Consider the following 24,177-nt stretch of genomic DNA (forward strand, 5'->3'; position numbering starts at 1 on the left):
AAATAGGGACTTCCCTGGTGGTCCAGTGGTAAAGAATCCGCCTTGAAATGCAGGCGATGTGGGTTCGATCCCTGGTGAAGGAACTAAGATCCCACATGCTGCGGGGCAACTAAGCCCATGCACCACAACTACTGAGCTCGGAGGCCTCAACTCGAGAGCCCATGTGCCACAAACTACAGAGCCCACGTGCTCTGGAGCCCGTGACACAATTAGCAAAGAGAAAACCCACACGCCACAACTAGAGAGAAGCCTGCGCGCCACAACGAAATATCCTGCGTTCAGTAACAAAGACCCAACACAGCAAAAAAACAAAATCATTCAAAATAAAGTACATGAGTATATACTTTATTAAATTAAAGTGAAAGCATAAAATTTTCACTCTTTTTTCTACAACGGTATTCTAAATAATGCAAAACATAAAAATATAAGTAAGCAATGTTTAATTATTGATAAAATGTAGCTTGTAATATACATACCACCAAAAACTCCTTTTTATCTACCATCTCATTGCCATCGGTGTCAAACATGTTGAAAGCTATTCTAAAACCTGCATGTGGCTCTGCCAGAAAAGAACAGGAAAAGTATTTGTGAAATGAAAAGATGTTTTTAAAGTAAAAAAATCCACATTAGTTGTAAACAATTATTCACATTCTATACAGAAATACTTTCTTTAACCAAGAAATTAAAAGCAACATGTTATTATTTAAATATAATAAAAGCTATATGTAAGTATATATATTTCTGCTTCATAAATTAGCACACTTAGTAACACAATTGATAATACACTTTAAATCTACTTGTGTGATACCTGTTGCATAGCACTGACAGTAAAATTTGACTACCTTCCTTCCAAAGATAAATATTTCTTTCTTATCCAAAGTCTGTCAGTTTGTTTAAAAGGAAAATATCAGCTCATCACATCTGAAGTATTTTTAATATGTCAGCTACTTAGAACAGAAGGAAAAATAAGAATATGACACAATGGAGCAGTCTAAAATCTTGGGAAAATTATAATGGAAATAACCTGAGAAAAAATGTCAAGCATGAGAGATTACATATTTGGGTTTGAACTTCTAGAGGCTTCAAATACAGAAATATAAAGAGAGCTTGAATACTTAATTCTCCCCAAATACAAGGAACAACTCCTTTTCTGAGAAAATCAGACTTTCACACATTACGAACTGCCTTAATTTTATGAACCCTATAATGAGATTCAATCCTTCTCTTTTCACTTCTAAGGCATAAAGAAGAAAACCTGGACAGAAGAAAACTTGAACGTATCCTTCAAAGAGGAGCTCAGTGTACATGCCTTTTTCAAAACATCTGAACTTCTCTTTTAAGATGACTGGCAAAAAGTTTAAAAAGGACCTCTCACAGACACACTTGCCACTACCTGTTGTGAAACCGTGAACCCGGCAAAAACAAAGCACACAGCTCTACTTTCTTAACGGGTAATAGCTGTCTCTGAAAATAATGGAAATGAAAGCCAGTCTTTTATGGAAGTTCATTTTTTTGCACGTATTTTAGGAATCTAGACTTATTTTCATTATCATTCGCTTGAGAAAGAAATAAAAAGTTACACCATCTCTGATAACCAAGATTTAAGCTTTAAAAATATCTGAAGACATATAGAAAGAAGTCCTCACCAGCATTACTTGGAAGGGAATATTAAGTTAAAGTAATAAAAAGTAAAGGGGAGAAAACTATGGACAGGTAACATAGATTATCTAGCCCACTTCCTGCCAGCCCTCTTTTCACATTTTTCTTGGTTCTAATCTAAACGACACCCATAACTTTTCAATTCAAACTCTTAGTAGTTTCTAAGACGGGTCCTGAACTCCAGATGAAGATTCACAGCATCCAAAGATCCTACCCTTTCTGTAGTAAGCAAAAACCACTATCTGTGTTTTTTCCAACATGCTTAAACCAACCCTGTCCCAGCTCAACAAGTGGCTTTCCTCACCAGTTTTGTTTTACTCGGACCCATCACTCTGCTGGTCCAGGCACTTATACCTTCTAATTTTGCATCTAAAGTTGTTCTGCTAACAAGATAACTTTAAAACAAGTCTCTGAGACACTCCTTGGCACCCACTCCTCTACTTTCCACAGTGGCATTCATCACTGACTGGACTGAAAGCATCAGAATGGCTTTCCACTCTGGGACAACCTCAGGCTGTCCTATAACTAACTGCACAATACTTGCTTTTCTTCAGCACCAACATTTTAAATGACTTTGAGCCAGGAGGAAAAAAGCAAGAAAAAAATATACAATTTTTGAAATACACATGTGTGCGAGCACACACACACACACACACACACCCCAAATTTCCTGCAACAGAACTCCAACATAACAGCATCCATTACTAAATTCAGAAATAACACAGTGGCTGTGAATTTTCTAATTACAGAAGTATAGGAATTTTAAGATTGGTTTCTAATGACACAATTTTATTGATGTTCTTGTTTCCACACATCTCCATAAATCTCCACAATTGGAAATTCCACTAGCCACATTCTTTTATTTCACTCCTTTCTTCATTCATTTGCCAATTATTTTCTGAGAGGCTACCATGTGAAAAGATAAAATCTTTGCCATCGTGGACCTTGCATTCAACTGTGGGGAGAGAGACAAAAACATGTAAACCAGTAAACAAACACTTTCGAATAGTTCAAGTACTATGAAGAAAATAAAACATTGTAAAGGGATAAAAGGGGAGAGATGAAAGAGGGAGTTATTTTAGGGAGAATGGTCAAGTAAGCCTTCTCTAAATCTTCATATTTCAAAGGAAACCTGAATGATTTTTACTATCCTGAGGATCTTTAGTAAAAGTACTGATGGTAGAGGGAGCAGAAAGTACGAATTCCTGAGGTGAGAATTCAGGGAATAAAAAGGTCAGGTGGCTGGAGCACTGTGAACTATAGCATGTAAGTTCCTCCATTAAATGCAACGAAATTTAACTGAACACCTTAGTAAACCCTTCATGTACTTCATAAGAATTGCTGTATATGAGAGGAAGATAATAATAAAGCTGTTGTAGGATGTATAATGGGTCTTCTTATAGACTTACTAGTTAAAGGACTCATTCTTTCACACTAGTCTTGCAGAAAATGTGATTTGAATGAATGAGTGTAGCAGGAAATTTACAAATCACTACACATCCTGACCTTTAGGCTCCCATGTAGATCCAACCACAGGGATTGATATAGGATATTAAGTGTATAATTTATGAGCATTTTATTTACTGCACCATAAGCCATAATAATATTTATGGTTTTGACCCTTCATAGTACTGTGCTTAGCATTTTCCACTGGCATTTAGACATGAATTTTGCAAAACAGCCTGGATAGACCTAAACTGATTTTCAATGCAGGGGTCACAGGTTCGAGCCCTGGTCCGTGATGATCCCACATGCCTCAGAGCAACTAAGCCCGTGCACCACAACTACTGAGCCTGTGCTCTAGAGCTCGTGCGCCACAACTACTGAAGCCCATGTGCCTAGAGCTCGTGCTCCGCAACGAGAGAAGCCACCGCAATAAGCCCACACACCGCAACAAAGAGTAGCGCCTGCTCGCCACAACTAGAGAAAGCCCACGTGTAGCAACGAAGACCCAATGCAGCAAAAAATTAATTAATTTTAAAAAGATTTATTTCCCAAGATTATGCTTGAGAAAGAAAACTGTATCCAGAAATAGATTTAATGAGTATACTTACTTGTTAAAATACATAAAAGAAAAAGATATTCTGTGTAAGAAATCACACCTAGAAGAAAAATAGTATTAGTTATGCTATATATAAAATATTACTTTCTCTTCATATTTATCAGGTAAAATATTATTCTTATAATAGCAGTAATATTTATAAAGAACTTAGAGTTTTAAAGAAGATGCTAAATATTGTTTTCAATGAGACTAAACTATTACTACAAAATCAGGGTGAAAGAAACAAAGTTTACATTGTTTCATATGACTCTGTAGAAACCCATACAAAAATCACATTAATGCTTCCAGATATACTGGCATAAAAGCAAAATTATCAATAATGTGTACATATAGCTGTAAATTTTAAATGTGTTGCTAGCTTTCAAGGTATGAATCTAACATAAAATAAAAATGTTGGAAATGGTTAACACTGTAAAATGCTTCATAATTTCTTAGTAACCCTTGAATAAAACATTGATATTCTTGCTTAGAGATTTGACTTCTTATTGCATTCAAAAAACACAACTCTATAGTTATCACTTTTCTCCTTTCAAGTTATCACTCATTATTCTTGATAAGCTTCATACTTCTATTAAATGTAATCTAAGAAGTTTCAATTTTTACAGAAAGCTTACACTTTCTGTATATTGTATCCTGAGTTCTCTGTAATCTCATAAACTTTAAAAGGAGTTTGTTTGGACTACATAAAAACATACATTCTGTTACTCAAATTCTTGCTTTTGGATTATAACACCCAAAACTAGAATTAATGGCTTAATTGTTTTTCCAAGTGTATCCTGAGAAAATGAAAATCAGAAATAAGCCAATAACATTTATCCAGATACCAGACAGTCCTCATGTTTGGTAAAAGGGTATAAAAATCCTTAAAATAATCAGATCGTGAACTTTAAAACTCCACTTTACCTGATGTTCTTTGAGGCTACCCTCTTTGTTACAGAACAAAGGAAGAGGAGTCACTGTCAGGCAGTTTGTCAGAAGATGTGAAGGGACCGAGCTAGGAGGCCCTGAAAGCATTCCCGTCTTTTGTTTATACTAGAATATTGTGACCTATAGACATAGTTCTGGTTGATTGCCATGAATGTTATGGGAGAAAGATTCTGGAATGGTCAACGTATATAAGATACAATACCTAGATTCCATAGGGATCCCTCAAAAAAAAAGATCTGGAAATGGGCTCTGTATCTCCATAACCCCGTCTCACTGACTGTTGCTCTGACTTGGTGGAATGCACAAGAGGTGCTGGTTAGCATAAAGAAGTTTAATATCTGCTCTACATCTTTTACTTGATAATCAACTCAAGAGTCCCCTCACTGAAGGATTACAAAACAGCGAGAGTCCTGATGATGATGATCATGGTAGGCACTTGTCTGAAGTACTAAGTGGTTTTTGAGGTGGTATAATCCACAGGGAAGAAAAACAATGTGAGAAACTCATGATATAATTTAATAAAAATGGTCAGGGACATATATACACGACCAAATATAAAATAGCTAGCTAGTGGGAAGCAGCCACATGGCACAGGGAGATCAGCTCGGTGCTCTGTGACCACCTAGAGGGGTGGGATAGGGAGGGTGGGAGGGAGGGAGACGCAAGAGGGAGGGGATATGGGGATATATGTATGTGTATAGCTGATTCACTTTGTTATACAGCAGAAACTAACACACTATTGTAAAGCAATCATACTCCAGTAAAGATGTAAAAAAAAAAAAAGGTCAGGGAGAAGGGAAAATATTACTAAACATGAACTGTAGATTCATAATGTTTTTAATTACAAAAATGGAAAACCATTAGATTAACGTTTCAATTTATTTTAAGGCCACCCAGGGTCAAAAATAAAATAATAATAAATGCTAAGCATATAGTAATGTTTCGATCCTTAGAAAAAGAGGCTAAGAAAGATGCCAACTAGGTTTCTCTTGAAAATTCAATTTTAAAAAATTCTAAGGGAAGTTTCTTAAAAGCATTACACTGTTTAGTTCCTATATCATGATATATTACAGTCAGCTATTATAACTAAGTCTATGTAATTCATGTTTTCATAAATGCTGTATACCAATTAAATTTTTGTAAAACTGCCTAACATTTTCTTGCTGGGTTATATTTTAAGCAGACAAAATTAATTTGTAAATTAGTTTTCAATAGTTCTAAAAACTTAGCTTTACAATTCCTCTTCCACCTAATCTCTTTATAAAAAAGCAAGATTCTCTGTAACTCTCTACTTTACCTAACCCTATGGTTCTAAAACTTCTTGGGTACACGGATTACCTTGATAATCCCATCACTATGACATAGATCTGCACTGTTCTACAGTGTAGCCATTGGCCACACGGGGCTATTTAAATTTAAAATAATTAAAAGTAGATAAAATTAAAAATTCAGTTCCTCAGATACAGTAGCCCCATTTCAGGTAATTAATAGCCACATTTGGCTCGTGGCTACCATACGGACATTCCCATCACTGCAGATAGTTCTATTGGGTAGCACTGAATAGATCATCTCCCCCTGAAAAAAATATGCAAATATGCATACAATTTAAGTAGGATTAGGACCTGCCTAAACCTATGGCTTCCAGATTTAACCCTCCCCCTAACTAAAAAGAATTTCCTTCTTCCATGCATTTATCTTTCTTGGATTATATTTGATCCAATTGCATTTTCCCATGAGAGGTATTAAAGAAATATTTTTTACATTCACCAATTTCCCTCTTTATTCCGAGCTTTGAATTTTCCTGATCCTATCGTTCCACCCTAAGATTTGAATGGCAATCTTTAAGACAACTTCCAGAAAAAAACTTCTAAGAACTTTAAAGACACCATGGCCCAGATTTCACAAAGATTTAAAAACCCTAGTTATGAAAAGCCTACAGTTAAAGACAAGGTGTCTCCTCCTTCCAGAGTCCATGAGAACCAGGTGTAAGCAATCTGAATTTCTAATTCTGCTTAGGCAAAAATATATGGATTATAACTAATCCTTTATAAAGTATTTATCTTCACATTAAATATATTACTTTCAAACCAATATCGGTTGAAATTGATGAAAAAAAGGTAAGTTTAGATAAATGCTTTATATTGTTATTTTGCATACTCTTATATTTGAATATGAAAATATATATTTCTAAGAAACATTCCTTTTTAAGATTAAAGAGAGTTTATTAGTTTCTGCTATAAACATTTATAAAAAGTACAATGTAAAAGAAAATTGCAATAAAAGCTATATAATTTGATTGCAAAGCCATGTATGAATTAACGAGTTAATGTATAAATAGATATGGGTAATATGGTAAGTTGAAATAGGTGGATTTTTGCAGTGAGTGTTGTTTTTAAAAGAAACATGTTCAAATTGTGCAACCAAAAGATATATCCAATAAGCTTTTCATATTGATTAAATTTAAGAAAATCTGCAATTCCCTGGAAGTAAAAGGAAAGAAGAAAAATAGACATTTGGAAATCGGTATTTTTGAAAATTGCTTTCTGTGGGTAAATATAACATATACTTCTCAATATGGTTAAAAAGGTTTTTTTTAACTATAAAAGTTCATTTTGTTGTGAAAAGTGTGGAAGATATGAATAGTGTATATAAAAAGTAACATAAAAACCACCCTTAATCCCACTGCCGAGAAACAATCATTATTAATATTTTGGTGTTTTTCTTTTCAGTTTTTTTTCCATGTACATAGACACATTAATTATAAAATTATTTAAGCATGAGGAAAATATGTATAAATAGTATAAATAATATAGTATCAATATTAAAATACATAAATACTATAGTTAACTTACCTCTTTCTTTAAGACTTCGAAATAGCTTTGATGATCCTTTCCAAACTGGTGGTGTTTCTGATAGCATTTGATTTAATTCCTATGACATAAGGTATCATAATGCTGATTAACTGGTAAACCATTTACTCTTATAAAATAGACCAAAAATATTCAAATGCCTATGCAAAAACATTCTCTGCTTAGAAGACGTGAGACATGACTGTATTTATACTATTTTATCTGTGGTTCATTCAACCATAAAACCCAATATTTGCCCACAGTCCAAATGTAAAAATAAGTGATAAAGATGCTACATTAAATTCAATTAGAGCTACCGAAAATTTCAGGTAAACTTAATAACTGGAGAAATACATATATATATGATAATCTAATTAAGATGAAACAGTGAATTTAAGTTCTGGAGCCAGTTAGAAAAGGATGGTTCCGTGGAAGCCACAGGAAAAGGTGGACTTCCTAATACAGGTCACACATGATCACTGGGCTTCACATACTGTTTTCTGTAGCCCTCCTGGATTTAGGGGATTTTGTGGTAGATGAAGTAACTGGGCAACAGATTATGCTGGGAAAGAATGAAGAGTATTTTAATAGTGACTCAAAGAATGATGACATCAGATGAAGCGGGATGACAGGGTGTTGAGTTATTTTGTCCAACGCTGCAATTTTTTTTTCTAATTTTAACTTAAATATTCAGTAAAGAATACCCACTTCAATTGCTGGTTAGCCAGCTTTTTTTCTTTTTTAATCAAGCTGAGGGGGGACTATTTTGGAAAATTTAAACATTTGATTCATTGCTCAGATACTAAAACGATTTTGTATTTATTACACATACTGTGTTAAAAATAAGTGAAAATTATAATTAGGTTAACTGTGAAAAAATTATTAAAGGATTTGGTGAGATAAGTTGAAATAATTTGAAATTAAAAAATTAGTCTGCTAAGTAACATACTGAAAAAACAACAGAAATGACTTTTTTTCCAGATCTGACTCTTGCTACTCAAAATGTGGTTCCCCAATGGCCCGGGCATCATCACCGGGGAGCTTGTTAGAAATGCAGAATCTCAGATCCCATCCCTGGCCTCCTGAACCAGAATCAATTTTTAACACGATCTCCAGGTGATTTTTATGCACATTCAAGTTTGAGAAGCACTTTAGACAAATCCTTCCTGATGTAGTTGTACATAAAAAAGCTCTGTGACATTTATAAACCATCTTTTTCATTATAGAGCTGGGTTAGCAGGCAAATAAGGAATCTCTGGGATGCCAAAGGCAGGAGAGGTATTTTTAGGGGATTTATAGACGCCCTGAAGCCTATCTGTGAATCCTTGCTCTCATTTCCTTCCTGGTGTTATTTCTGCACTGCAGGTAAGAGATGCCACCTGGTGCTCAGTAGTGTCTGACTAGGGTAGCAATTCACATATGAATAATAATGAGAAGCTAGGATATTTAATGTTTAAACAATAGTAAACTCATAAACATTTTTGTTAGAGCAGGAGATTAAAAAATATTAATATTTTGAGTACATTTTATATATTTTCATTAATACTGTTTCTATTATATAAATACTACCATCTCCATTTTAACTGTTCCCATGTATTCAACTCATTTCTTCTACTTAAACTCAGCTAAAATTTAAGACCAAAAAAATCATAGCTACCTTTTACTGAGTGTCCCCTATATGCTTGGCAATGGGCTGATACATATCTCATTTAATTCTAAAAAATTACCCTCATTATGCATATTTTACTGTGTCTTAAAGAAGATAAGTAACTCACCCGGGATTATACAACTAGTAAATGACTGTCCAGATCCTTACTGACTCTAAGCAGTTTATTTTTGTAATAATTTAGTTCCTTGTCTGGTCTAGATCATCCAGTTGACATACTAATCTTGTTTTGTGTCAACTTCAGGGACTTTTTTTTCTTAATTTAATTTTTATTTTATATTGACATATAGTTGATTTACAATATTATGTTAGTTGCAGGTGTACAGCAAAGTGAGTCAGTTATACATATACATATATCCATTCTTTTTCAGATTCTTTTCCCATATAGGTTATAACAGAGTATTGAGTAGAGTTCACTGCAGTGGAGGCTAGGGACTTTTAAGTTTTATTAAAAACTGTATTTCCACTCAGGCGGGAATCTCTCTCCCCTCTCCCAGTGCCTACCTTAGTCTCTTATAGGTAGTAGTGTTGTATGATAAAGAATTTGATTGGCCTTTGTCCCTGGTTCCTGGGAGGAAGACTATATCCTTGCATAACACCAAAGTTTATGCTGAGGAGATGACTCAAGATGGGGGGCTGACCTTCAAAAATAACCCCATGATTCAAGTGTTGGGGCTTTGAACTAGCCTGGCCTCTGGGGAGGGGAGAGGAAAGGGACTGGAGATTGAATTCAGCCATGTGGCCAATGATTCGATCAATCACACCTATGCAATGAAACCCCCAATAAAAACTCTGGACACCAAACTCAGTGGAGCTTTCAGGTTGGTGAACACATGGGTGTGCCAGGAGGGTGACATACCCTGATCCTGCAGGGAGAGGGCACAGAAGCTGTGTTTGGAACCCTCCTATAACTTGCTGTATGTGTCTCTCCATTTGGCTGGCTTTGATTTGTTCCCTTATAATGATAAACTATAATTCTACATGTAGAACGTTCCTGAGTTCTATGAGTCAGTCTAACAAATTATCAAACTTGAGTGGAGTTGTGGGAACTCTCTGAATTTGTAGCCAGTTGGTCAGCAGTGTGGGTGGTCCGGGACCCCTTGAGTTGCAGCTGACAGCTGAAATGAGGGCCACCTTTTTGGGAAATGGGTCCTTAAATCTGTGGGGTCTGATGCTAACTCTGGGTGATAAGTGTCAGAACTGTATTGCAGTATTGCAAGTAGGGACTAAATAAATATTTGCTGGATTGAATTCATTTACCTAGAATTATAGATGCCTTTGAAAGGCTTTATACAATTTTTCTGAGGACAATTTTTATAACTATATACGTAATATATATGTTATAGGAAAATTAGTAAGTGCAGAAAATAAAACCGGATTGTAATCCAGGGACGAACCACAATTAAAAATTTTATTTAATCTCCTTCTAATCTAATTCTCTATCTAGGCATATTTATACAGTATTTTTGTCATTCTTGTTGCCAATATTAAATCATTTTCTGCATACTGTTTTGTAAATTACTCTTTGCATTAATATGTCATGAGTGTATTTTCCTGCCAAATATTCTTCATTTTCATTTTAATGGCTACCTAGCAATTGTCTATATAAGCAGTTCTGAAATGTAACTCTTTATACTCTTAAAAATTGTTTACCCAAAAGAGATATTGCTTATGTAGGTTATATCTATCAATATTTAATGCATGTGGAAATCAAAATGATACATTTTTAGAACACAAAAACACACAAGCACATATTCTATTAGTTCTCAGAGTGATGATGTCATCACTCATCACGCAGCCTCTGGAAAACTCCACTGTACACTTGTCACAGAATGAGAGTAATAGAACAAGTATCTTCTCAGTATTATTATGAAAACAGTCTTGACTTCATGGACCCCCAAAAAGGTCTTTGCACGTTAAGAAAGACCGGTTTATATTATTTTGCAATTTGCTGTTTTACTCAAACTCATGTTTTTTAGGTCTATTCATGTTGATACACATATCTCTTGTGTATTTATTCATCTTAGCTCTACATTACTGTATTGTCCTTCATATGCCTATTTCACATTCTTTTATTAATTCCTCTACTGACTGGCATTTATATTGTTCCTAATTTTTTTAGGACTCCTGGTATAAGCATACAAGTGTTTCTCTTGTAAACATATCTAGAAGTAGAATTTTTGATATGCATTAGATAGTGCCAAATTTCTCTCAAAAGAGACTATACCAATTTACATTCTCACCTGATTCCTCCTTCTTCTTGTCCTTGAATTACTGGTATTGTTAGATTTCTAGAACCTGACAATCTGATGGGTGTGAACTAGCATCAGATCATTGGTTTAATTTGCATATCCCTGATTACTAGTGAGGTTGAGCTCCTTTACATATATTTATTGGTCCTTCTGGCTATGTCTACCCATTATTTTCTTATTATCTTTTGTATATTGATTTACAGGAGCTCTATATGACTACAAGACACTTAGCCTTTTCTGTTAATAATGGGTTGGCCAAAAAGTTCGTTCTGGTTTTTCATATCTTAAGAAAACCCGAACGAACTTTTTAGCCAACCCAATATGTTGCAAGCATATTCTCCCACCTGTCATACATCTTTTAACATTGTTGACACTGTCTTTTGGTGTGCCAAAATTTTTAATATTTAATTTAGCAAAATTTGCTAATAATCTCCTTTGAGTTCAGCTTTATATATCTTATATATATGTACATATCACATTTATATATGTATACATCACATAAATATATATATATAAAATAGTGTGCGGGACTTCCATGGTGGTCCAGTGGCTAAGGCTCCATGCTCCCAATGCAAGAGCCCCGGGTTTGATCCCTGGTCAGGGAACTTGATCCCACATGCCACAACTAAGACCCAGTGCAGCCAAATAAATAAATAAATTTTTAAAAAATAAATAAATAAAATAAAATAGTGTGCATGCATACATATACCAAGAGCTTTAACCTACCTGCTTGGAAAGTGACTTCCATGTTTTAGCAACTATAATAAACATAAAAAATTAGATAATACTTCATGTAATATATATCAAAATTCAGTAACCATCTACAATCATAACTCATAACACTGACTTTTATATCTAAAAGGCAAAGTTTTTTTAATCTCAAGATTTAAACCTATGTATGTTATGCATTATGTATTTGTTTCACGTACTATAAACTACTTAAATAATATCAGTGGAATAGAAAACACATTTTCCATAATCATTATCTTACTTTGGGGATTTCTGGATTTATAAAGTAAGTTAATTACTCCATGTTAAATATCCTATGGGCTTAAAACACAAACAATGATATTCATTAAACACTGATGTTAGAATATAAAATATTAACATAGAGAAATTATAATTTTAAGGTGTCACTCATGATCTCTGCTGTGTTAGTATCTCTGATTATACTTCAAAGGTCAGGTCTCTCTAGAGTGAAGGGGAAGGATAGGGGCAAAGAGGAAAAAAGATCAAGGAGAGAACAGGTAATGTGATAGAGAGACTCTTGGCCTGTTTTCCATCCTTCTCCCCTAAGAATGTCATAGTTGAATAAAATACCTGAGATCACTTTCTTTTTCTGATTTCTCCTCACATCCCTGAAGATCTCAAACACTATAAATCTCATAATATTAAAATAAATATATAGTCAACATTGCTGTTTCCTTGCTCAGATTTGAACACTGTGAATATCTAATGCTTGTCCAAGAATTATCTCCAGGTTTGTATGTGATTAAGTCCTATAACACAGCTGCATTAGGAACTAGTAAATATCAACTATTTCAGCTACATTACAATAATGACAACCAATAATTTTTCTACATGGCAATGTGGCCATTTCTGTATAGTTAACCATAGCTAACGTAAACAATATATCAAATTCAAGATTATAAGATAGGCATGTTTTGCTTAACTTTCTCTTTTTTAAGCGATGTAATAAGTCATTTTAAGATCAAAAGGGAAAAACTATGTTCTAAAATTTGGCAAACTGATTTTTATGAAGATAGTTTTCTTCTCTATGTAGCAACAACATCCTTCCTTTACCCAAGACAGTTTATATGCAAACATGTAATCAAGTTTAAAATCAAGATTAAAATCACAGGTCTATACAGTAGAATTCAGCATTTAACCTTAATTATAATACTTTACACATTCATTTCATAGACATCCTCCTTTACACAATGAACACAACAATGTAAATAATATTTATTATTCTGTTGCTTTTGAAATATAGCAGTAAGAAAAGAAGAAAAATAAATGGTACAAAAGTACATGCACATGCTCTTATGCAATGTTCAGAAGCTATTTATCAAAAGAGGAAGTTAGACACTCTTGAGTTTTGTAGGGTTTATGAGATTTCCAGGGTAAATTATTCACAAAAGACATATTCATTCTGCCGGATATGTCACCATGGTCAGTATTATTGGTTTTTTTTTTTAATAAAACTAAAGAGCCATTAAGATTGTTCTTCAAAGGATTTTCTGATTTTCTAAATTCCTTATTTCACATGAAGTTACTGCATATATAAATATAAGGTGAAGAGGGACTTCATTCTTTTGGATATATTTTATTTCTTAAGCTATAGGTTGATGTTTTCATTATATTTTTAATATTTTTAGTATGTCTGAAATTTTTTAACTTAAAATTAAATTAAAATTAAATAATACTTGAAGCTATACGAAAATAATTACTTATTTTAGTTCTAGATGAACAGTTTACCTCTTAGGTTCTATTTAAGTGGGTAAAACAAGAAATTTTCTTGATTTCAAACACAAAGTTACAATCAACAATCAGATATATATCTCAATTGACATTTATTTGAACTACAATTATTAAGCAAATGTTTACATAGCATACCATTTTCCTGTTGATGTTGCCATAAAATTATATTAAAGATTTTTAAAAATAATGGTTATGAATTCAAGTGATAATGATTATGATGACAATGACAGCTAGCAATGTTTATTAAGTGCTTACTGCATGTCAGGTATTACACTAAACATAACTGATATCATTCAATCCTTAAAAAACCTCATAAGGCTGCTATTTTTACTTTTATAAATGAAGAAACAAAAGATTAAATAACTTACTCAGGTTCTCAAAGCTCATAAATGAATGCCAAGGTCTAAACACAAGTCAAATTTCAATATGCTATTTTGATATGTATATGATTTAATATTCAGTCTATGAAGCATATTTTCTTTTTTGAGGTAAATATTTCTTTTTAAAACCCTACAGTTTTAAAAAAGTTTTTACAACTGTCTTGATCTTTAGTTACCATTCTTAATTATGTCTTAAAAGTGCTGGTTAGAAATTAACTGATATTAATTTGTGGTTGTTAAATATCCTGTGTTTATACTGGAAACCAGTTTTTCCCCTGCAAGTGATAGTTTTGGAATATCTATCAAAAGAATCACAGCTAAAATTATTTCCAAAAAGCAAAAATCCAACAGTAGGCTTCCAGTGAATACATTATGAAGATAAAAATAAAGAAAATAATGAATTAAAATATTTCAAATTATGAAATTTTAAACCAGTAAGCATTACTTAAAGGATAACTTCTCAAATATGTTTGACAACAGTTACAGAATTTGATGCAAAAGTACCATTTGCTATTGTAAGAGATATATTAATAGCTTTATCAAATCTATACCAAAAATAAATATAAAAATCCACACTGTACAAAAACAATTAAACAAAATGTATGGGACACGTATATACCTACTTATGTATAAGAGTCTTTTCTATGTACAAAGTCCCTACACTCAGGAAACGTACAATATTATAGGAGGACAAAAAATACAGAAACAACCAATTCCAAGGCAGAATATGTTTATCTGGCACATGGTAAGTACTCAATAAATATTTCTTGAAGGAAGTGGGAGGGAGGGGGGGAGGGAACGGGAACCAAAAAAGCATAGAGAGATACAATTCTTACCACAGACTTCAAATTCTCCAAAAAAAGAGCCCTACTTAACCTCTAGCCTTTTGTATCGCTACTGTCACCTTTATTCTCATACTATGCCACCTCCCTAGGCAATCTCATCCATACACACTGCATTAATTACCAATCATGTACAGACGAGTCCCAAACACATACCTCTTCCCAGCCTTCCCCCCGATCTCCAATGGAAATAATCCAAAGCATCAAAAATTAATTCATTAAAAGCTAATGTGTGAAGTAGCCTATTTGTCAAATTACCGAAGATTGAATTTTTTGAACTTTTATACATTTTTCTTTCACCTCAGTTACCTTTTTTGTTGTTGAGAATGTTTAAGATCTGTTCTCTTAGCAAGTTTTAATTATACAATGCTGTACAATATTATCAACTACAGTAACCATGCTTCCATTAGTCCTTGAGGATTTATTTTAAGTTTGGTTTTGCCATAACTCTATCTCTGAAGAAGAGATGGCTATAATTGTTTTAACCTAACTTAAGGCATTCATTTGACAGTTTCAAGCAGATTATCAAACAACTAATTATGTGGTACGATGATTTTCAGTGAATTGAAATCAATGATCAAGAGCTAGATCCTACTGCCTCCTTGATATCTCCTCTTTTACAAATCTGAGGCATTTAACTACATCATGTCCAAAACTGAAGTTGTGATTTTTCCCTTTAACGCCAGTCCCTACTGCCATCCATCCAGTTAAGCCAACCAGAAATCCTTAGTACTCACTACTCCATCATTACCATTGCCACCACTGTTAGAAGCTTCTGATGCTTGGACAAGAGTCTCCTCTCTGATCTGCTCATGGCCACTCTGGGCCTCTGTAATCTGTCTCCACCCTGAGATCTTTCAAAACACAATATAATCATGGCAGGCACCTGTTGAAAACAAGACAACAGGCCCAAAATGGAGTTGCCTATGCTAAGCCCCATGTCACCCAACTGAGACTTAATTACAGTGTCAGTTATCTCCCACATGGAATCTTAAACCAGTCATCAGGAATCACCTGATCAGCAGCAGTTAGGTCATCTGTCTGACAGACCCCTACCATCTCCTGAAGGCAAGTGACCTCACAATAACCAACCTGCTTTTTCTGGCCTAATATAACTTACTTGTTCCTGCTTCCTTCTGCCTATAAAAGGCCTTTCATTTTGTACAGCTCCTCAGAGCCCCTTTATATTTGCTAGATTGGATGCTGCTCAATTCATTAATCGTTGAATAAAGCCAATAAGATCTTGAAAATTTACTTAGTTGAATTTGGTTTTTTGGGTTTTTTTTTGCAGTACGCGGGCCTCTCACTGTTGTGGCCTCTCCCGTTGCGGAGCACAGGCTCCAGACGCGCAGGCTTAGCGGCCATGGCTCACGGGCCCAGCCGCTCCGCGGCATGTGGGATCTTCCCGGACCGGGGCACGAACCTGTGTTCCCTGCATCGGCAGGTGGACTCTCAACCACTGCGCCACCAGGGAAGCCCTGAATTTGGTTTTTTAATACACCAAATTCTCCTGCAGCTTAAACCACTACCACAGTTTTCCATTACTTTTAGGATAAAAACAAAAATGTTTAATATCAGCTTACAGACTCTGAATGATTTGGCCCTACCCATATTCCACATACCATATTCCTCCTTGCTCTTTGCACTTATAGCCACCCAGATCTTTTTTCCACTCCTCAAATGTATCACACTCCTTCTTGTAATGGCACCTCAGCACACGCTGTTTCTTCTGCTGAAATTCTCCACTCCCGATTTCCCATTTACCTAGCTAGCTCTTATGATTTCATATTTCATGGTGATATTTATTTCCGCAAGGAAGATTTCTCTGAGCTACCTGACTAGGTCACTTCTCAAAAATACACTCTCATAGAATCAAGAAACATTCTTTCATGGCACTGAGTTATAATTTGTTGTTTATATGTAAATTTTGTTGATCAGTGTTGGCTTCCTCCACCAGACTGCAAGCACCATGAGAGTGGAGAACATTTACCTTTCGTTCCCCTCACCACTGTATCTCCAGTGCCTAGTGCAGTGCCTGCCATTTGATAGTTGTCCTTGACTACATGTCATTTAATAGTCTGTGAGATGAAATGGGAAGGATGCATAAAAGCACTTCTGCTGCCTTCCAAAGTACTATGGTTGTCTTGAGAAAAAATACTCTGTGATTATTTTTTGAGTTGTGAACTGAACTAGTTCCTTTTTTTCATGGAACCCAATTTTTACTTGAAAGAATAACTCACAGACAAATTATGGTTATTTAGACCTGGGTATCTGGCAGACATTTTTGTACAAATGAACAAAGTTGCTTCTTGCTTAAAGAAAACTGACAGTATTTGTTGTTAATGATAACATTTGAGATTTCAAGTAAAAATCAGAATATTGGAAAACTTGTATACACCACGAATTTGACAGCTTTCCAATAAGTAAAAACTTTTCTGATGAGATTATGACAATATTAGTGAATGTGATTTTTAAAAAATATTGTATAATGAGATATGTCAACATTTGGAAAATCTGCATAATTTAATAAACCAACATTTTCCAGTTGATGTTACAAGATTATATAAGGGAAAAAGATCCATTCAAAGTGCAATGTAGGCCAATGTATTTTAACAAAACAGATAACAAAAAAGTTTCAAAGTCCACATTGCAGCTAAACTTTAAGAAACTACCATTAGCCAAGTATTGATACAGTACCAAAGAAGAATATCTACAATTATCTAAAAGGCTACTGAAATACTCTTCCCTTTTCCTACTTCTATATTTGTGAGGCAGATTTTGTTCAGATACTTCCTGAAAAACAATACATTGCAACAAATTGAACACAAAAGCAGATATGAGAATCCAGATGGCTTCTGTTAAGTCAGACATTAAAGTAACTTTGCAAGAATGTACATAATGCCCCCAAATTTGAGAACCACTGCTCTAACACATGGAAAGGTGAAAAACGATTAACTTATATTTACACTGCAGGAGCCATGACATATTCAGAAGAGATATGGGAAGAATTTTTGTCCAGGTCTAACTGGAGCCAGCCCTCTGAGTTATTCTGTTTAGACTGGATATACGAACTGACTTGGCAGAGTAAGAACCTATTATAAAGAGTAAGGCAGTGTTTAGTTGGATGTACTGAGAAAGAGGAAACAACAGAAATTTCTGAAAACAGAAAAGATACCAGTAGGAGTTGATAAGAAATATTAGTCTGGTAACATTGTAGAGCATAGTATCTTTTGAAACACCGCATTGCTTGCTTAGTTGTTCTGAAAACTTATACTGCTCCACATTTTTACAAACTAGAGACAAGAGAAAAATCTTATAAAATTATTGAGATAACTGAAGAAATATACTTACATTTGGGCTCATCTGTTGTAACAGCCAAAATAAAATCATATGGAGTCATGAATAACTGCCCTTCACATTCTACAGAAGCAAACAAACGAAATCGCCTTTCCCGAGATGTTGCATAGAGATCTAGGTCTTCAATGTCTGTTCTGCCAACAGCAACCTAAAGTAAAGAAAGCAAGTAAGTCTGGACTGTGTGAAGTAACACCTCCTTTTAGATGATAAATGTTTTCAATTATGTTGATAGTGAATTAACAGAACAAATGAAAAAGTATGGAAATATTGTCTTCTGGAGAACTTAATCATATTATAAATAATTACCCACATGAATAAAATGAACTAATGTTCAAAAGATCCCACAATGAATATCATTAAGGTTCTGAAGACTTTACACTGGCACTTTGAAGGACCTGCGATTTATTTCTTCAGTTTCAGAGAACATTAAATTTCTGACCTAGTAGTTTCTTCAGAAGGAACGCCAACACTTGCTGAATGCCTACTATGTACTCTCTATATAGGCTTATTTATTTAATCTGAACTCTTTTCATTGTAGTCTATTAATTTTCTAAAAGAAGAAAGGGAAAGTGTGATAGGTTGTTCATGGTGACCACTAAGGAAACCACTTAGTGGTAGAGCTTAGATTCGAACTGAAGTTGCTAAGTCTACATCACTACAGTAGAGTTACCACCAATGTTCACTCTGAATTCTACCTAAGGTTAAGATGAGCAGAATCAAGAGTGTGTGTATATGGGGGGAAGGGGATCTCCTTTTGTCTTACTTAAAGATCTTTCCTTGTAGATAAATAATTTCTCACTATTATTTATTTTCTCTCTGAACAACTTTTTTAATAAAATGATTTTTTCCTGATTCCAAAAGCGATGCATAGTTACTATATATAATTTAGAAGATAGAATTTAAAATTTTATAGACATAACTGTTTTTGTTTTCTTTTTTGGCAAAAAATGGGGGTTATACTATGCTGTTCAGTAATCTGATCCTTTTTACTTATTAACACATTTTTGACCAGAGACATATTATGGCTACAAAATCCTCCAGTCAATAATGTGTTAATATATCATGTGTCATTTTTCCATGTCACTAGTCTAGTAGACCATTTTTAGTAACTATATAATATTTAATAGTAAATGTTTGTAGCTTAACACAATTAATGAATTCTAACTGGTTGACTATTTAGTTAATTCATAGTACTTTACTATTATAAAACAATGTTATAACGACCAGCCTTGAAAATATTTAAATATGTCTACAAATAGTTCCTTGGGGTAAACTCCTAGGAGTAAACTTGATTGGTCAAACAAAATCATTTCATACATATTATCAAAATGCCTCCAGGGAGTTTATAGCAAAAGTTACAATTGTTACTATTTTGAAAGAACTTACGATTATCTACCTAGAAAATCCAAGAAAAAAGTTATTAAGATTAATGAAGGAATTTAGCAATTTCCTACCTGTGCCTGAGACCTTCTCCCGATCCTTTAGTAGCTCCCCTGGAACTACAGCACGTGCTAAGCTCCCCACTCCAGTGCTTGGTATTAAGCTGCTATTTACCAGGTCTCCCTGATGCCTCATTCTAGACTCTCTCTGCTATAGAGATCCACTAGTTATCAATAAATTCAGTGGTTGCCTACTGCTAGAACTTCATGAAACCAACTAAGCTAATCCTAACCAAAGTCTAGTCATAGCCTGTTGATAAAAACAAGAATGAGTCAAACTTCACTCTATGCCTGGAATGAGCTCCGGGAACTGCACTGGTCTCTGAGCAATGGCCAGCTCCAGGAATATTTTAGACCAACTTCCGTTTCCTGTTCAGCTTTTCAGTTTCTCTGGAGGTGAGCCCTGATACCTTTGCAGCTATTGCCAAGGAGATGAATCTTTGCTCCATATCAAATGGTCAGTGGGATTCTTTTAGTCAGACTCTTAGGAAAGCGACCTGCAAGAAAACTTCTGCTGCCACACCCTCTCTACTATATGAGATGCTACTCCAAATCAATCCTACTTAATCACATCCCTTGTATTAACGTATCTTAGACTTTAACAATACACCTTCCCTGAGAGTTAACCCTGTACCTTGGATAAATCCTAGCTATTTCCATTATATATCCTACTATTCTGTCGCTTGTACTCTTTCCTCCCCATTCATACTGTGTTGCAGTTACCTGTCTACATATGATTAACATAGTGCATGGCATATCTAAGGGGCTTGGTAAATGTTTATTGCGTGAATGAATGAATGCTTATGGATGAAAAGATAATTGGGAACGGGATAATAAATAGCCAAAGGGATACTGAGTGTGGGTCAGATGGCAGTGAAGGACAACCAGAAGAGAGGCTTCTGATTCCAAGCTGGGAATCTAGACTGAGATAATAAAAGACAACCTAAAGCTTTAGTGAGAAAGGTACCACATTAAAACTTAGGTGTATCCATCTTTTCAAAGTTGTTCAAACATACCATCTTCATAACTAATGTTGGTAATTGTTTAAGATATCTATTGCAATAAGAAGCCTTATGGGATTTATTTTTAATTTTGACTGTTTTTTATTTTAATAGAGTAAAAATTCCGGTAACATGAATCTCTTCTTAAGTACAGATTCAGGCAAAAGTATTAATAACTTCTGGTTTAAGTCTTGAAATTTGGAGCACTCAATTCTCAGGCACTCCTGCCAAGTGACTGCAACATATAAAAATTGGGTAATTCAAGTTTTTCTTTTTTTTCATATTTAGATTTTAAAACAGGGTTCCACGTACTTAACTTTTTAAAGTAATTACTGATACTAGGTATATATTACTTCTGTTGCCTTCTTTCAGTTATACATTACCAATTTTCTCCTACAATAAAGATTAATTTTTGCTTCTATGATATCTTTCCAAAAAGGACAGTAAAATTCACAAATTCTAGCTTCTGACTACAGGAATAACAACAAAAACAACAAAAATGGACAGTATAGGGCTTCCCTGCTGGCGCAGTGGTTGAGGGTCCGCCTGCCGATGCAGAGGACACGGGTTCGTGCCCCGGTCCGGGAGGATCCTGAGTATCGCGGAACGGCTGGGCCTGTGAGCCATGGCCGCTGAGCCTGCGCATCTGGGGCCTGTGCTCCGCAACGGGAGAGGCCACAACAGTGAGAGGCCCGCATACAGGAAAAAAAAAAAAAAAAGGACAGTATAACTGATGAGAATTTTATCAGTATATGAATTAGGGAAGGCCAGAAAGAGAAGAATATAGGTTTTCACATTTAACTGAACACTGGGAGTTACAACATAGAGGAAGGTGCTTGGTTATCATTAGAGAAAAAACAAACATAAATATAATTTGAAAGAGATTCAAATTTGGTAGATTACACTTTTTGCTACGTGGAGGACTGACTGCAAGAGAGGGCAGCAGTGGAGGGGCAAGAAGCCAGCACAGGAAAGGTGTAGAAGATGTAGCATACGATTTATTTGGCAAAATCCTGAACCAAGTACAAGATCCAGGCTGGGGACCTTAGCCAAGAATATAAGTGATACACAGGGGTTCAAGCAGCAGGCAAATTTGCTGAAGTCCACTATTCAAAATTAGAATTTTAAATTTTAATTTCTAAGAACTTCATTTCTTTCATTAATAAAGAACAATTCATTGTGAAAATAAAGTATCATCAAACTTCAAATAATGAAACTACAGCATGTGTGATTTTCACAAATATTACATTTTTTTAATTTTTAAATTTTATTTTATTTACTTTTTTATACAGCAGGTTCTTCTAAGTCATCAATTTTATACACATCAGTGTATACATGTCAATTCCAATCTCCCAATTCATCACACCACTACCACCACCCACCCCCGCGGCTTTCCCCCCTAGTGTCCATACGTTTGTTCTCTACATCTGTGTCTCTATTTCTGCCCTGCAAACTGGTTCATCTGTACCATTTTTCTAGGTTCCACATATATGCATTAATACATGATATTTGTTTTTTTTTCTGACTTACTTCACTATATATGACAGTCTCTAGATCCACCCACGTCTCATCAAATGACCCAATTTTGTTCCTTTTTATGGCTGAGTAATATTCCATTTTATACATGTAACACATCTTCTTTATCCATTCATCTGTTGATGGGCATTTAGGTTGCTTCCATGACCTGGCTATTGTACACAGTGCTGCAATGAACATTGGAGTGCATGTGTCTTTTTGAATTATGGTTTTCTCTGGATATATGCCCAGTAGTGGGATTGCTGGATCATATGGTAATTCTATTTTTAGTTTTTTAAGGAACCTCCATACTGTTCTCCATAGTGGCTGTATCAATTTACATTCCCACCAACAGTGCAAGAGGGTTCCCTTTTCTCCACACCCTCTCCAGCATTTGTTGTTTGTAAATTTTCTGATGATGTCCATTCTAACTGATGTGAGGTGATACCTCATTGTAGTTTTGATTTACATTTCTCTAATAATTAGTGATGCTGAACAGCTTCTCATGTGCTTCCTGGACATCTGTATGTCTTCTTTGGAGAAATGTCTATTTAGGTCTTCTGCCCATATTTGGATTGGGTTGTTTGTTTTTTTCATATTGAGCTGCATGAGCTGTTTATATATTTTGGAGATTAATCCTTTGTCCGTTGATTCGTTTGCAAATATTTTCTCCCATTCTGAGGGCTGTCTATTCATCTTGTTTACAATTTCCTTTCCTCTGCAAAAGCTTTTAAGTTTCATTAGGTCCAATTTGTTTATTTTTGTTTTTATTTCCATTACTCTAGGAGGTGGATCAAAAAAGATCTTGCTGTGATTTATGTCAAAGAGTGTTCTTCCTATGTTTTTCTCTAAGAGTTTTATAGTGCCCGGTCTTACATGTAGGTCTGTAATCCATTTTGAGTTTATTTTTGTGTATGGTGTTAGGGAGTGTTCTACATTCATTCTTTTATATGTAGTTGTCCAGTTTTCCAGCACCACATACTGAAGAGACTGTCCTTTCTCCATTGTATATCCTTGCCTCCTTTGTCATAGATTAGTTGACCATAGGTGCGTGGGTTTATCTCTGGGCTTTCTGTCTTGTTCCATTGATCTATGTTTCTGTTCTTGTGCCAGTACCATATTGTCTTGATTACTGTACCTTTGTAGTATAGTCTGAAGTCAGGGAGTCTGATTCCTCCAGCTCTGCTTTTTTTCCCTGAAGACTCCTTTGGCTATCCGAGGTCTTTTTTGTCTCCATACAAATTTTAAGATTTTTTTGTTCTATTTCTGTAATTTGCAATTTGATAGGGATTGCATTGAATCTGTAGATTGCTTTGGGTAGTATAGTCATTTTCACAATATTGATTCTTCGAATCCAAGAACATGGTATATCTCCCCATCTGTTGGTACCATCTTTAATTTCTTTCACCAGTTCTTATAGTTTTCTGCATACAGGTCTTTTGTCTCCCTAGGTAGGTTTAATCCTAGGTATTTTATTCTTTTTGTTGCAATGGTAAATGGGACTGTTTCCTTAATTTCTCTTTCATATTTTTCATCATTGGTGTATAGGAATGCAAGAGATTTCAGTGCATTAATTTTGTATCCTGCAACTTTACCAAATGCATTGATTAGCTCTAGTAGTTTTCTGGTGACATCTTTAGGATTCTCTATGTATATGTCATGTCATATGCAAACAGTAACAGTTTTACTTCTTCTCTTCCAATTTGTATTCCTTTTATTTCTTTTTCATCTCTGATTGCCATTGCTA

At 34.7% G+C, this 24,177-nt stretch overlaps 1 protein-coding gene across 4 annotated transcripts in view; it reads right to left on the reverse strand.

Annotated features, from left to right (window-relative positions):
* The window catches only part of MICU3 (mitochondrial calcium uptake family member 3), an 87,875-nt gene that overhangs the window by 39,406 nt on the left and 24,292 nt on the right, over positions 1-24,177 (reverse strand). For all 4 annotated transcript variants that reach the window (XR_009560526.1, XM_030831986.2, XM_060291348.1 and 1 more), the window contains exons 2-6: positions 18,470-18,623; positions 12,142-12,173; positions 7,501-7,579; positions 3,714-3,761; positions 477-559 (exon numbers count right to left, since the gene is read on the reverse strand). Coding sequence is in view for 3 of the 4 variants with exons in the window: in XM_030831986.2 (XP_030687846.1) it covers positions 477-559; positions 3,714-3,761; positions 7,501-7,579; positions 12,142-12,173; positions 18,470-18,623 (396 nt within the window). In the remaining variant the exon portion in view is untranslated. The remainder of the gene's footprint in view (positions 1-476; positions 560-3,713; positions 3,762-7,500; positions 7,580-12,141; positions 12,174-18,469; positions 18,624-24,177) is intronic.

The sequence above is a fragment of the Globicephala melas genome, chromosome 21, assembly GCF_963455315.2.
Source record: "Globicephala melas chromosome 21, mGloMel1.2, whole genome shotgun sequence".
NCBI classification, from domain to species: Eukaryota; Metazoa; Chordata; class Mammalia; order Artiodactyla; family Delphinidae; genus Globicephala; species Globicephala melas.